Here is a 12,882-nt window from a genome sequence, read left to right as displayed (position 1 = left end):
ATCCCCAAACGCATCAGCATGTCGTCCAGATCACCTTGCTTTCTCGGCTCCGAACCCGACGCGAGATTCATCGCACTCGCTTGAGGGGACGCCATCCCCAGACGCCGAGAGAAGACGCCTGTAAACGGATCGATCGAAGATGAAGAACTCCCCGCCGACGCAGCCCCGACGCAAGAGGCAAAAACCCTAGTCGCCTCGCCGATCGCCAAACATCTAGGTTAGAAAAACGGTTCGGGTTGTGGTTATGTGGCACCGCCTAAGACTAAAGAGTGCTAGGGGTTGTTGTGTAGCCATGTCCTAAAAAAAAAGAAGGAAAATAAAACTACGCATTTGCACCGCATGATCCTCAGCGGCAAAAAAAAGTACTATCTTCAACACCCAGCATTCCTCTCCCTCCGCCATGGGGCTCGCCATGGCGCCCTCCTCCCTCTCCTTCCTCTCCGCGCAACCCCTCCACCCCCGCCGTCTCCACCGCCAAAGCGCCGCCCTCACACCTGCCGTCCGGTGCGCCGCGAAGGCGGCTGCGGACGCGCCGGCCCTGAGGCCCCTGCCGCCACCGAAGCTTGTCCGCTGCCCGGCGCTGGACCGGCAGGCGGCGCGTGCGAACCGGCTTCGCTTCGCCCGCAAGCTCCTCACCCTGCTCCTCTCCAAGCCGCGCGGCTTCCTCCCGCTCCGCGTCCTCCGCCGCTGCCGCGGCTTCCTCGGCCTCCCGCGCCGCCGCCCGCTGGTCCCCTTCGTGCTCCGCTACCCGACCCTCTTCCGCCTCTTCCAGGCCCCCACCTCCAGCCCCCTCTCGCCCTCCCTCTCCACCCTCGCCGTCGGCCTCACCCCCGCCGCCCACGCGCTCGCCGCCGACCTCGCCGCGCTCCGGCGCGGGGCCGACCTCGCGGCCAAGCTCCACCGCCTCCTCCTCATGACCCCCCGCCGCAGCCTCCTGGTGTCCAAGCTCGCCCACATCGCCCCCGACCTCGGCCTCGCCATGGACTTCCGCGCCACGCTCTGCCCCCGCCACCCGGACCTCTTCGCCTTCCACGGCCACGCGCTCCAGCTGGCCGACCCCCCGCCGCCGCCCCCCGCGCCGCTGCCACCGCCGCTCCGCCCCGCCGCCCAGACCGACCGCCTCATCGACCGGCCGCGGAGGTTCCCGCACCTGCCGCTTCGCCGCGGGCTCAACCTCCGCCGCGCGCACCGGGACTACCTCCTGCGCTTCCACAGCCTGCCCGAGGTCTCCCCGTTCGAGCCATTGCCTCAACACGCGAGCGCCGAGATGGCGGAGCGCCGTGCCTGCGCGGTGGTGCGGGAGGTGCTGGCGATGACGGTGGAGAGGCGGACGCTGGTGGACCACCTCACGCACTTCCGCAGGGACTTCGGGCTGCCCAACCGGCTGCACGCGCTGCTGGTGCGCCACCCTGAGCTGTTCTACGTGAGCATCAAGGGCGTGCGGCATTCCGTGTTCCTGGTGGAGGCGTTCGACGACGACGGGAGGCTTCTGGTGGAGGATGCGATGCTCGTTGGCAGGGACCGGCTGGAGGAGCTTGTCCGGGAAGGCAAGCGGATCAGGCGGGCTGACAGGAATGGTGTGTTTGCCGTTGATGGTGATAGTGATGAGGATGATGAGGGAGATGGCAATGTAGCAGAGGGTTCGTCTGAGTTGGATGGTGGTTTTGCAGACTTGTTTGAAGATAGTGTCTCTGGGGAGGACTGGAATGTGGTGGGTGATGGAGGTGGGATCGACCAAGATGATGCCGAATCGGATGCCATGGAGGAGTTTTGGGTGAAGAAGGCTGTGGCACAAGGGCTGGTTGACAGTGGCAGTGAGCATGATGTTTGGTGAGGAGTGTCCATGTGCTAGGCAAATTTTGCCTGGGCTGTTGATAAAGACCACTGATTGCTCAAATGCATTCTTCTCAGCTATTTACAGTAGCCATATGCCCAGAAGTATTATTGCATAATTTGAGAGCTTTTGATAATGAAGGTGAAAGGTATTTTGTTGCTTGCGGACTAATTTGATGATGTCCCTGGGGAGGACTGGAATGAGGTTCGTGATGGAGGTGAAATCGAGGGGGACTATGGAGACGATGCTGAATCGGATGACATGGAGGAGTTTTGGGTGAGGAAAGTTGTGGCAGAGGGACTGGGGCAGCGAGCATGATGTTTGGTCACGGACTCACGGGTGTTCAGAACATATCATTTTGCCCAGGCTGTTATTGAGGACCACAAATTGCTCAAATCCATTCTCCTCAGCTATCTGCATTAGCCAGAAAGTACATAACTTGGGAGCTTTGATAATGAAGATGAAGGTATGTTCTTGTTACTTGTGACGTTCACCCATCAAATTCTACTTATAAGAGGAACTTTCACCGTTGGATGTGTAAACCTTCTTGCTGGCTTGTACTGACCTGATTAAGAATGATAAATATGAAACCTGTATATAAGACTTGTATCTCCACAAGCATTAAAGTTTCTTGTTAACATTTTAGCTCCAAATTAAGATCCTTGCATTATTGTTCTCTGATAATTCCCGCATTTTCCTTGCTTATAAGCCATGTTTTATTTTCCTCATTAAGAGTTTTCTTATACCTGATGAACTCCCAAAAGCTAAGCTCGTAGTAATTTGCACGGAGATGGAACATGCCTTGTAACACCTTGTTCAAAACAAAATGTTTTGGCTTTGGTTTGGCAGGATGCAGAGTTGTCGCTGAAAATTCAAAAAACTGGAAGCAGTTTCTCTTTCAAGTGTTTTGGCTATTATAGAAATGGACCGTGCTTATAGTACTACTATTCGACGTTGGCTCTACTCAACTGAGAATTACGATGGAGAACCCAGGGATGACAACCCCCTGTATCCAACTGCCCATCCACAATATCTGGCTGTCCACTATACATACGCATACGCTGTATTCATATCCAAAATATTCAGTTCGTTATGTGGTCGTATATCCCTTGTCAAATGTGGCATGGACCCTCCATATGGACGGTCAGCATTGAAAAATCCAACCCCTCTTTATTTGCTTGGGTCAAAGTCAGTCTACATGAGCCTGTCAACTAATGTACCTCTTTCTTCCTCATCGGCCATTGAGAGATCCTCATCCAGAGCTGACGCGTTTCGTTGCCTAGTTCCTCCTCGTCGCCTGAGCAGATTGTCCGAGAAGATTCTGTGGTTGCCTAGGCAATTTTTTTTCCAGATTTCGAGTTCAGGTCAGGCAGCAGTTTTGCCCAGGCACACAGCTGTGGACACGAACCAAACTAGCTCCTAGTTCCTCCTTGTAGCCAGAGCAGATTGGCAAGGCAGATTGTCCGAGCAGATTCGCGTACAGGAGACTGTCTACTACTGTACATTCAAAACACTGTTGAAATTTCTACCGAAAGGCATCCTCTACGTCGTATGATTCACGTACAGGAACTCAACGCTCCACTCACCTGTACCCTTGTCAGAATCCTCCCGAGCTGCTCTCCCCCATGGCCATTATCCTCAACAAATCTGCGGGTTGCCTAGTTCCTACTCATCGCCGAAGCAGATTGTCCAAGATGATGGTATCCATATCAGTTCCCGACGGCCCGACCTAGGTAGATTTTAGCCTGGGCTGTATGGAGATGCATTGATTGTTACCAACGAGACACATGACACACCAGCCCATTTAATGCGTACACACTCCGTATTTTTCTTTATCAACCCGTATAGCCACAATATCGATTTACATGGCAATTTTCATACTACATTGTACACTGATCTCAACGCTCCCACCTACCGCCGAGATTCCAGGGGGCTGGTTGCCATGAGCCCAAAATTCACGTCCCTACTTAACTCGTCTTTTGTCTGTAGGGACATAACTAGGAGTGGGCTAGGTTCATCGTCTTGATACTGGTACAGAGTTCACATGAGAAGTACATTTCGTCCTTTTGAATATAATAAAGCTAAGAAAATTCATCACTTGTTTGAAGTAGTGATAGAGCTCACACAGCCACATACCTACCCAAGGACGAAGTTCATAACCAAGGAATTTGTAGCTATTGACGTACCGCATGACCAATGACTTCATGTTACTGCCTACCAGATAAATCTCTTATAAGAAGCAAGACTTCCCTAAGCAAATGGTGACTAACTTTTTCCTCATTTCACTCCGATGCCTTACAATTATGTAGTCCACAATTATGCATTATTTGTTGTGTCAATGCACCCTAAATATATGAATTTGATATGCATGGGCATAGAAGGCATCTGGAATTACTGATGGATCGCCATGACTACAACACAAACTCGCCAACTCATGACACTGCCACCGTGCATTTCCCTCCTACTCCACCTTATCAGCTACCCCTGTGCTTCACTATTATACAGACCAATTTGCCCGCTTTTTTCTGGCAATCTCTACAGCATTCTCTCAAATCATCATGAGGTACCAGCCATCCAGTCATTTCTTGCTTCGCTCAGCTGAAATGTGGATACGAGAAGATTCGGTCATGTTGAGGATGGTCAAAACAGGGAGATGCAAGGTTGGAAACGTTGTACCTATATCCCTAGAGAGAAAAGGTGAGTTAAGCAGAGCCAACATTGCCTAGTGCTATATACATAGCGTTCCCCAAATATCACTGTCCATATCTATAAGACCCAGGGCGCTTGGAAGACAAACTGCTTCTAGTTTTTACTTTTCAGCCACAACTTTGCATCCTGCGAAACCACTCAGTTCTTACTGCCCGATATCGTATCAAGTGCACATATACCGAGCATGTATTTACGCACATGACATAAGATTTCAGATTGCAATTTGAATCATAACAACAACAACAACAACAAAATACAATTTTGGTGCCGACAGTGGTGATTGGCCAGAATTCATTACTCAGTTTGAAAATGTATGCTTTTTTATTTATTTTGTTTCACGAAGCGTAACTTGAATTGAAATCTGAAATTTTGTACCATAGCTGAATCTTAGTGTTTTTAATCAACAACTTTAACGGGGTTATTTTGGAGCACCGAGAGCAGCGCAAGGCTAGAAGTGCCGAGTGTTGCACTTCAGCCATAAAGCTTGACTTCCATGGTTACTCTCGGCACGCAACACAGCCAGCTCGTGAGCTGGTTTGTTACAGGCCCTAGGGCATGTCACAATTCTGAGTTAACGCCATGCGCAGAAGGAACTTTGCCTGAAGGAAGACTAGAGGTCCAGTCCTGACAGGTCACAGGTCAGGAGCTCGTCTCAGTTGCTCGTTTAAGCACAATGCAATTGCTGAAGACCACCCGCCTGAAATTCATAGATTATTTAGTCGACAACTGGAATAGCCAGATTGTAGTGCTTAAGCAGCTTCAGGAATTCACGCACACATGGCGAAAATAGTGCCTTCGGTGCAGTCTTGGCCGATAGGCCCCCAGCCTCCCGATCTCATCCTCTTGGAAGGTGCCATGTATTTTCATTTTAGTCACATCAGTTGATGGGGGTTTCCAGCTTTGATCCTAATGGGCGGCTTAGGTTCCTTCTTGAGATGGTTTCTCCATGCTTCAGTATGGCGTGGGATCATGAATTGAAATTCATCCACAGCAAGGGCGTCTCTCCTGGTGGTTGATTATGTTGCGCTCCAGCCACCAGCACCAAAGGAGCGTGATCACCTTTCATGCTCTCATCCGATGGCGGGGCCAGGATCTGGTCTCCTCCAGGTTCAGAGGTTGCTAGCATGCTTTCACTTTACTCCGAGGAACAGGTGCCCGCTGTCCTCAAAGTAGCGGTTACAGCACCTGACATCAAGCTCAACTCCTCATCTGGCGATGTTCGGGTGGTTCCACAGCCTACCCGAGGTCTCCCCTTTTGAGCCATTCCCTGAAGACGCGAGCCATTCCCTGAAGACGCGAGGAACAGGTGCCCGCTGAGCCTCGAAATGGCTGAGCGGCGTGCGTATGTGGTGTGCGGCAGGTTTTGAGCGATGATGGTGGAGAAGCGGACGCTGGTGGACCACCTCATGCACTTCCGCGGGGACTTTGGGCTGCCCAACCGGCTACATGTGCTGTTGGTGTGGCACCCTCAGCTGTTCTACGTGAGCATCAAGGCCGTGCTGCATTTTTAAGTTCCAGTTAAGGTCCTCACATGGTTGTCCTCAGATAATTCTCAGGTTTTCCTTGCTTCTAAGCCATGTTTTATCTTCCTCATTGAGTTCTCCTATACCTAAATGATGAACTCTCAAAAGCTAAGTTCATAGTATTTGCACGGGAATGGAACAGGCCTTGTAACACCTTATTCAAAAACAGAATTTCTTGACTTGGTTTGACAGGTTGCAGAGTTGTTGCTGAAAAGTAAAAACTAGAAGCGCTTTGTCTTCCAAGCCTTTAGGTCTTATAGATATGCACAATGCTATTTGGGGAATGCTATGTATATAGTACTATGTGTTGGCTCTACTTAACTCGCCTTTTCTTTCTAGGGACATAACTATGTGTTGTCTATGTGCACCACCTTGATATTGGTACAGAGTTCACATCAGCAGTAAGTTTCGTCCTTTTGAAAAGATAAGAAAGCTAAGAATATTCATCATTTTTATGTAGTGATAGAGCTCACATAATGATAGACCTACCCAAGGACCAGGTTCATAACCAAGGATTTTTTTTAGCTATTAAGGTACCGCATGATCAATGACTTCATGTTACTGGCTACCAAATAAATCTTTTATAAGGAGCAAGGCTTCCTAAGCAAATTATGACGAACTTCTTTCTCATTCACCCCTATGTCTTAAAGTTATATTGTCCATGGTTGTGCATTATTTTTGAGAAAAATGGTTGTGCATTATTTGTTGTGAATGCACACGAAGGATATGAATTTGATATGCATTGGCATAGAAGGTATCAGGAATTACCGGAGGACACCGGAATTAACGGTTACCGCGAAATTTCGGTGATTTACCGAACGAATTAATTCAAACAAATTTTGAATTCAAAAAATTTAAACCTTATAACAAATAAAATAACTATCCTAATTTCACTAAAGGGGTTTCTAGGCTGAGTGATTAGGCCATCTCCCTTTCGTCCTCCAGGTCGGGTGTTTGATTCATCCTACGTTTTTGCTATTTAATGAGTGGAACTCGAACCCGTGGCCTCGCTTTCCTACCTCGAGAGGCTAACCAGTAGCCACCATAGCAGACCAACCTTTGTGTATAAAGTTCCGTCAGTATTCTACTTAATCATGTTTTTCTGAAGAATAAATTCAAATGTAACCGATTTTTTTTGGCCGGTAGCATTGTTTCTCGGAGGGTAACGAGATTTCCGGTTTTCGGAGAGATTTCGGAAAACTCGGCCGAGAAAAAAACCCTGGTTGTCCCTTCTTACTGAAGGACATCCTACGTTTTTGCTATTTAATGAGTGGAACTTGAACCCGCGACCTCGCTGGCCTACCTCGAGAGGCTAACCACCATAGCAGACCAATCTTTGTGTATAAAGTTCCGTCAGTATTCTACTTAATCATGTTTTTCTGAAGAATAAATTCAAATGTAACCGATTTTTTTTGGCCGGTAGCGTTGTTTCTCGGAGGGTAACGAGATTTCTGGTTTTCGGCGAGATTTCGTAAATCTCGGCCAAGAAAAAAACCCTGGTCCCTTCTTACTGTGAGTTTGAGTATGTCTTTATGGCTTTCTACTATAATGAACAGATAGAGCACCTGCTAGTTATCATAAAAGAACGATATATTTATGTAGTTTTATATTTGTTCATGCATCTAGTAGCGGTAAGACAGGCTCAACACTTTGGACATGCAGATGATCCACTGAAATTTGACCACTCGGTGCTTACTGCCCGATAACATATCAGGTGCACATATACCCAACATGTGTTTATTGTATGAGATAAAATTTCAGACTGAAATTTGATTCACGCATAAAATAAAAATTCCTGTGCTGACAATAGTAATGGACCAGAATTCATTGCTCACTTTGAATCTATATGTATTTTGTTTCATGAGACACAAGCTGCATTTAAATCTGACAATTTCTATCATAGCCGAAACTAGGTTTTTGTTTTCACAACTTTGATGGGGTTATTTTGGAGCATGGAGAGCACCTCAAGGCTAGAAGCACCTGATAGTTTGTCCCCTAATTAAAGTGCAACGCTTTCTCTTGAGATTTTGCCCATGCTGTTAATCAGGACTACAAATTGCACATAGGCATTCTTCTCAGCTATCTACAGTAGCCAGAAGTATTAGTGCATGACTTGGGATCTTTGGTAAGGAAGGTGAAGCTGAAGATGGAAGGTATGTTCTTGTTACTTGTGATGCTCAACCAATAAATTGTACTTCTAAAAGGACCTTTCAGCTTGGGATGTGTAAATCTTCTTGCCTAGCTTGTAATTAAGAAATATGGAACCTATATATAAGGCTGTTATCACTACAAGCTTGCTAGTTTCTTCTTAAAATTTTAGTTCCAAATTAAGATCCTCGCATTTTCCTTGTCCTTACAAGTCCTGTTTTCTTTTCCTCAATATGAGTTTTCATGTACCTAAATGACGAAATCTCAAAAGTTAAGTTCATAGAATGCACTAGAATGGAACATGCCTTGTGACGAAAAATTCAAATAGAAATATTTTGGCTTGGTTTGGCAGGATGCAAAGTTGTCACTGAAAAGTAAAAAACTAGAAACAGTTGTCTTCCCAGCGTTTGTTTTTTTTTTGGGGGAAAATTTGCTGGCGGACACCGTTATTTTTCGGTCTTTGCCAAAACACACCACCGAAATATGTCTTTGCGTAGTACCATTATAATTTCGCAGTATGTTTGCCAGAACACACCATGTGACCCAAAACGGAAAGTTTGATTTTTTTTCTGCTTAGGATAACCATCCACGTCCGGTTTAGATTGGTTTTTTTTGGTAGTTAAAATTTTGGACCAGCCATCTTTAGCTTTAACGGTTTTTTTAGGGGCCAGGTATGAGTTTCTAATGCAAAAAAGGTTTTTCTGTGCCTTGTTAGTCCGTACGTATCCGGCGGATGCAAAATAATAATTGGCCAGCATTTTGACCCAGTCCAGACCATATTTTGAAGTACTACGAACAACATCGGCATATTAAAATAAGAACTTTGACAACACACTTTAAAATGCTCAGCACAGCCCACAAATTGACAGGTTGAACATAACCGAGCAGATTAACATGGACATATATGGCGTTCCAGAATCAACACAACAACCCGCAAAATGGCAAGTTTAAAACATAGGTTTATGTTCAAGTTCAACTAGCAAAAGTAACAGACCGGGCATATGTCCTGTATTACATACAGCAAACCATATTCAACTTTACTTTTTGGCCATTTTGACCTCCAACTTGTGACTTGTTTTCTTCATGGCTTTAGTCTGAGCAGCAACTTTCGACTCAGCTGCATCTAGCCCGATTGTTTCTTGCGGCTGCAATAATCACACACATGTAAATCGCATTGGACACAAACATCATGTAAATATTGCAAAAGAACTTGCATATTTGATTACCTTCTTGTCATAGGGCTATTGATGGTATCAATTGTACAAACAAGTTGTTTTGTTGGTGTGCACATTCCCTGTATTGTCGCAGAATCAAGATCTAATTACCGCTTGCCGCTGCAGAAAAGTATGAAGACAGGTGTAAACATTTTTGCTAGCATGAAACTAGTGAAAAAAAAAATGCATTTATGATTACCTTCTTGGCATTGGGCTACTAATATCCATGGATGGAGCCTGGGCTTTCGAGGTGTAGTCTGAATATCCAGAGATGATGCTTCAATGTGTGTAGATGGTGCTTCAGTCTGTTTAGATTGTGGTTGAACTTCAACTGCTTTCTTGCTCCTGTTCCTTACTCTCTTCGGTTTAGGTGGTGCAGGTGGAGGTACATTAGGATCAAGCACGGTCTCATTGCAAGTTTTTTTCATCTGGCCCTTTTGATGGCAACGTTTGCATGTGACCATTCTACATCCCTTTCCTCCTTCTTCCCATCCTTTGTATCTTTTTGTCATTGGCCTCCCAGCTGCACGTTTTAGAATAGGGGGCATTGAAAGCTAGGGTCTACCTCCGGCTTCTACATTTAGCCACTGCTGCCTATCTGTCATTGGCCCCACCCAATTTTCATATGCTTTTATGAACATGTTAACTGAGTAGTAGTCGTCAATGTAACCTTCCATCTTGGGATTTCTCATGCTAGTGATAATATGTACAGAAGGCAAACGAGTTATTTGCCACTGCCTACACGTGCATGTTCTATTTGTGAGATCCAATGCATGCCTCCATGGTTGCAGGTCCTTATCAACACCTTGAACCTCAGCTAAAAGTGCAACGTTGTCATGATCTTTGTTAGAAAATGTGTGGACGTATGGCAATCCTTGGTTCTTAGCATTTTCATCCTTGACAACACGAGGAAGAGTTTTCCCGCAAAGTTTATAAGCAATTCTTCTCAACTCCATTTTCTCAATTATCATCTGCCTTATTTTACCAAAAAGAGGAATGACTGGAAGAGACTTTTCTGTTCTAATCCAACTATTGAAGGATTCAGCAATATTATTGGCCACATATAATCTGCGTTGCTGGTTTCAGAGAATTGATATCTGTTCCATAGTGTGGTTGTCCTCCAGCCACTGCATGGATTCAGGAGATGCTTGAAGCATAGTATTGTAATGCTGCTCAAAACGAAGTACTCTATACGCTCTACAAGCTGGCCACAAGTGCTTGAGGAAGACATCACCACGGAATTGTTTTCATGAAGTTCTCGAGTAAGTGCCGCATTCACTCTCTATGCTCCACTCCATTTGTGAAAACTTGGGTAACAGCAACATCTATACCTTTACCCACGTCACTAGATATAACTAATCCACGGGGTAACCCAATAGCCATGTGCAACCTGTAAAAAAACCATATCCAATTATCAGCCGTCTCTGAACCAACAAATACACCGTATGCTACTGGAAACATCCAATGGTTCCCATCAATAGCAATGGCAGATGAAAGTTGTCCTTTGAGAGCCATTACATGACACTGTCACACACCTAATGATTATTTATCATGCAGTTCTTCTCCATTGTCCATGTGCTTCCGCAATTGTGTTCCCTTGGCATCTTCTTTATCTACATTAACAAATATACACATCAAAACCATGTTGTAGAATAAATTAGCAAAACAGATTTACTAAAGCAAAACACTACATGTAGCCATTTCTTCTGAATTTTAATATAAAAAACAATCACCTTTATGTAGAATCTACTAACAATGGTGTCACAGATATCAAATCTAGAGATCTTGAAACTACCAAGGATTCCTCCTGCTCTACCAACATAAGGAGACCACTTCCAGCAAAACCAGTTGGATGGATCGATTTTCCTGAAGGAAGTTGGAGAATAATCTTTCTTGATTGTCTCTTGTAAGGCCACAAAATCCAACATCTGGTTCTTGATCAAATCTTGAAGGAAAACACGCATACCCTTCTTACCAACACCCCTGCAGTTTAAACTAGCACCAATCATTGATATATAGTATTTTGTTTTCTCACTCTGGATCCAGATACAATGCCACTCAAAGGGTGGTTATTGTGAACTTTCACCGACGCAACACTTGATTTTGCTTGTGCTCCTCCAACATCAAATCTTGATCTCCCCCTTGTCACATCTGGTTCTGGAAGCAGCTTTCATTCTTTTTCTTGATCTTTTTAAGATAAAAGGAGTAAAATCCTCTTCATCAGAAACTTCTTCACCAAAACCCAGCAAAAGAATCTCATTGACTGTATTATCAACTTTGGACATCAATATCTTTTTTCTTTTAACTCAAGGTTGTGTCTAGCTACCTCAAGATCTTTCAAGAAATCATTTTTTTCATAGGAAAGAGAACTAGCATCTATACCTATTTCTAATGCACTAGCAATAATATCATCATTATCAAGTAAGGAAAAAGACTTATGGGAATTGAGATTAGTACCTTCTAGATTTCTGGAGGTAGCCCTGGCTTGAGCTCTTTCATTCACATTCATATTGCGGTTGGGCTGAGTCACCAAACGAGAACTGGCCCTTGCTTCATTAATTCTTCCAGTATCTGCATCCTCCACAACATCTTCCGCCTGAGAACAAACATCTTCCTATGTGCCTCCAGCTTCAGGTTGAGACTCATCCATTGGGATAACCACAGCTGTGTGTTAATGCTCAAGATGTGGACCAGCAAGAGCCATGATAGCCATCCTAGGATTTCCCCCTCTATCCATCCCCTGGCCAAGAATCTCACTGTGAGAAGAAGAACTGTCATAAGCAACCTTGTCCTCTGACATTTCATTTTCTTTAGGGTTTTCTTCAATAATGGGATCCATCAGGTGACTGTATTGTTTCTGGAGATGCATTGCTTTATCACTGCCAGATTTTGTGAGATCACACAAACTTTCGGAAGGCAGGGTCAACTTGTGTGTTAGAAGGTTCAGATTCTATTTCTTCAGGAGCAAGAGCATGAGCAACTTCACTAACCACATTCAGGATTGTTTTGTTTACAGTGTCAACAAAGGGAGCAGAGGAGGTAGATGCTTCTCCATCAGACATTGAGGAGGCATGCGATGGAATGGAAACAGTTTCAGAGACCTTCCTCTTCCCAAAGTCTCTAAGCACATTGGAACTATCACTTGGAACAATCACCCTTCGAGTACCTTGTGTTGTTTGGGAATTGTTTGCAGTTTTTGCACGAGCTGATTGGGAGCCTGTGTTGTTGCCATCCCTTCCAGTTCTGACGCTTTGGAGTACCCTGCCCTTCCTCTTCCAAGTTGTTCTTGTCAGTCACTACAATTGGAGTGACAGGTGTAGTATTGGGCTCAAATAGTTTCCTGGTGTACTGCAATTAATAGAATCCACCTTTGATTTCACCTATGAAACGATTTCACCTATGAAACGTTCTTATTACGTGTGACGGTCATCCATCAAATTCTACTTCCAAGAGG

At 45.3% G+C, this 12,882-nt stretch overlaps 1 protein-coding gene across 11 annotated transcripts; it reads left to right on the top strand.

Moving 5' to 3' along the window:
• The first annotated feature begins 363 nt into the window (after nucleotides 1–363).
• Nucleotides 364–12,882, top strand: LOC124652527 (protein WHAT'S THIS FACTOR 1, chloroplastic-like). Of its 11 annotated transcripts, XM_047191552.1 has the most exons (5): nucleotides 364–2,300; nucleotides 8,114–8,219; nucleotides 10,537–10,690; nucleotides 12,243–12,369; nucleotides 12,445–12,882. In XM_047191552.1, the coding sequence occupies exon 1, from the start codon at nucleotides 401–403 to the stop codon at nucleotides 1,832–1,834; it is 1,434 nt and encodes a 477-aa protein (XP_047047508.1). In that variant the 5' UTR covers nucleotides 364–400; the 3' UTR covers nucleotides 1,835–2,300; nucleotides 8,114–8,219; nucleotides 10,537–10,690; nucleotides 12,243–12,369; nucleotides 12,445–12,882. The 11 variants fall into 11 exon arrangements, with proteins under 11 accessions (XP_047047508.1, XP_047047504.1, XP_047047512.1 ...); XM_047191548.1 differs by lacking the exon at nucleotides 12,243–12,369; XM_047191556.1 differs by lacking the exons at nucleotides 8,114–8,219; nucleotides 12,243–12,369 and having other exon boundaries at nucleotides 10,515–10,690.

This window comes from Lolium rigidum, chromosome 5, assembly GCF_022539505.1.
Source record: "Lolium rigidum isolate FL_2022 chromosome 5, APGP_CSIRO_Lrig_0.1, whole genome shotgun sequence".
Taxonomy (NCBI): Eukaryota; Viridiplantae; Streptophyta; class Magnoliopsida; order Poales; family Poaceae; genus Lolium; species Lolium rigidum.
The sequence above is the reverse complement of the archived record's forward strand: the minus strand, read 5'-3'. Positions and strand labels throughout refer to the sequence as shown.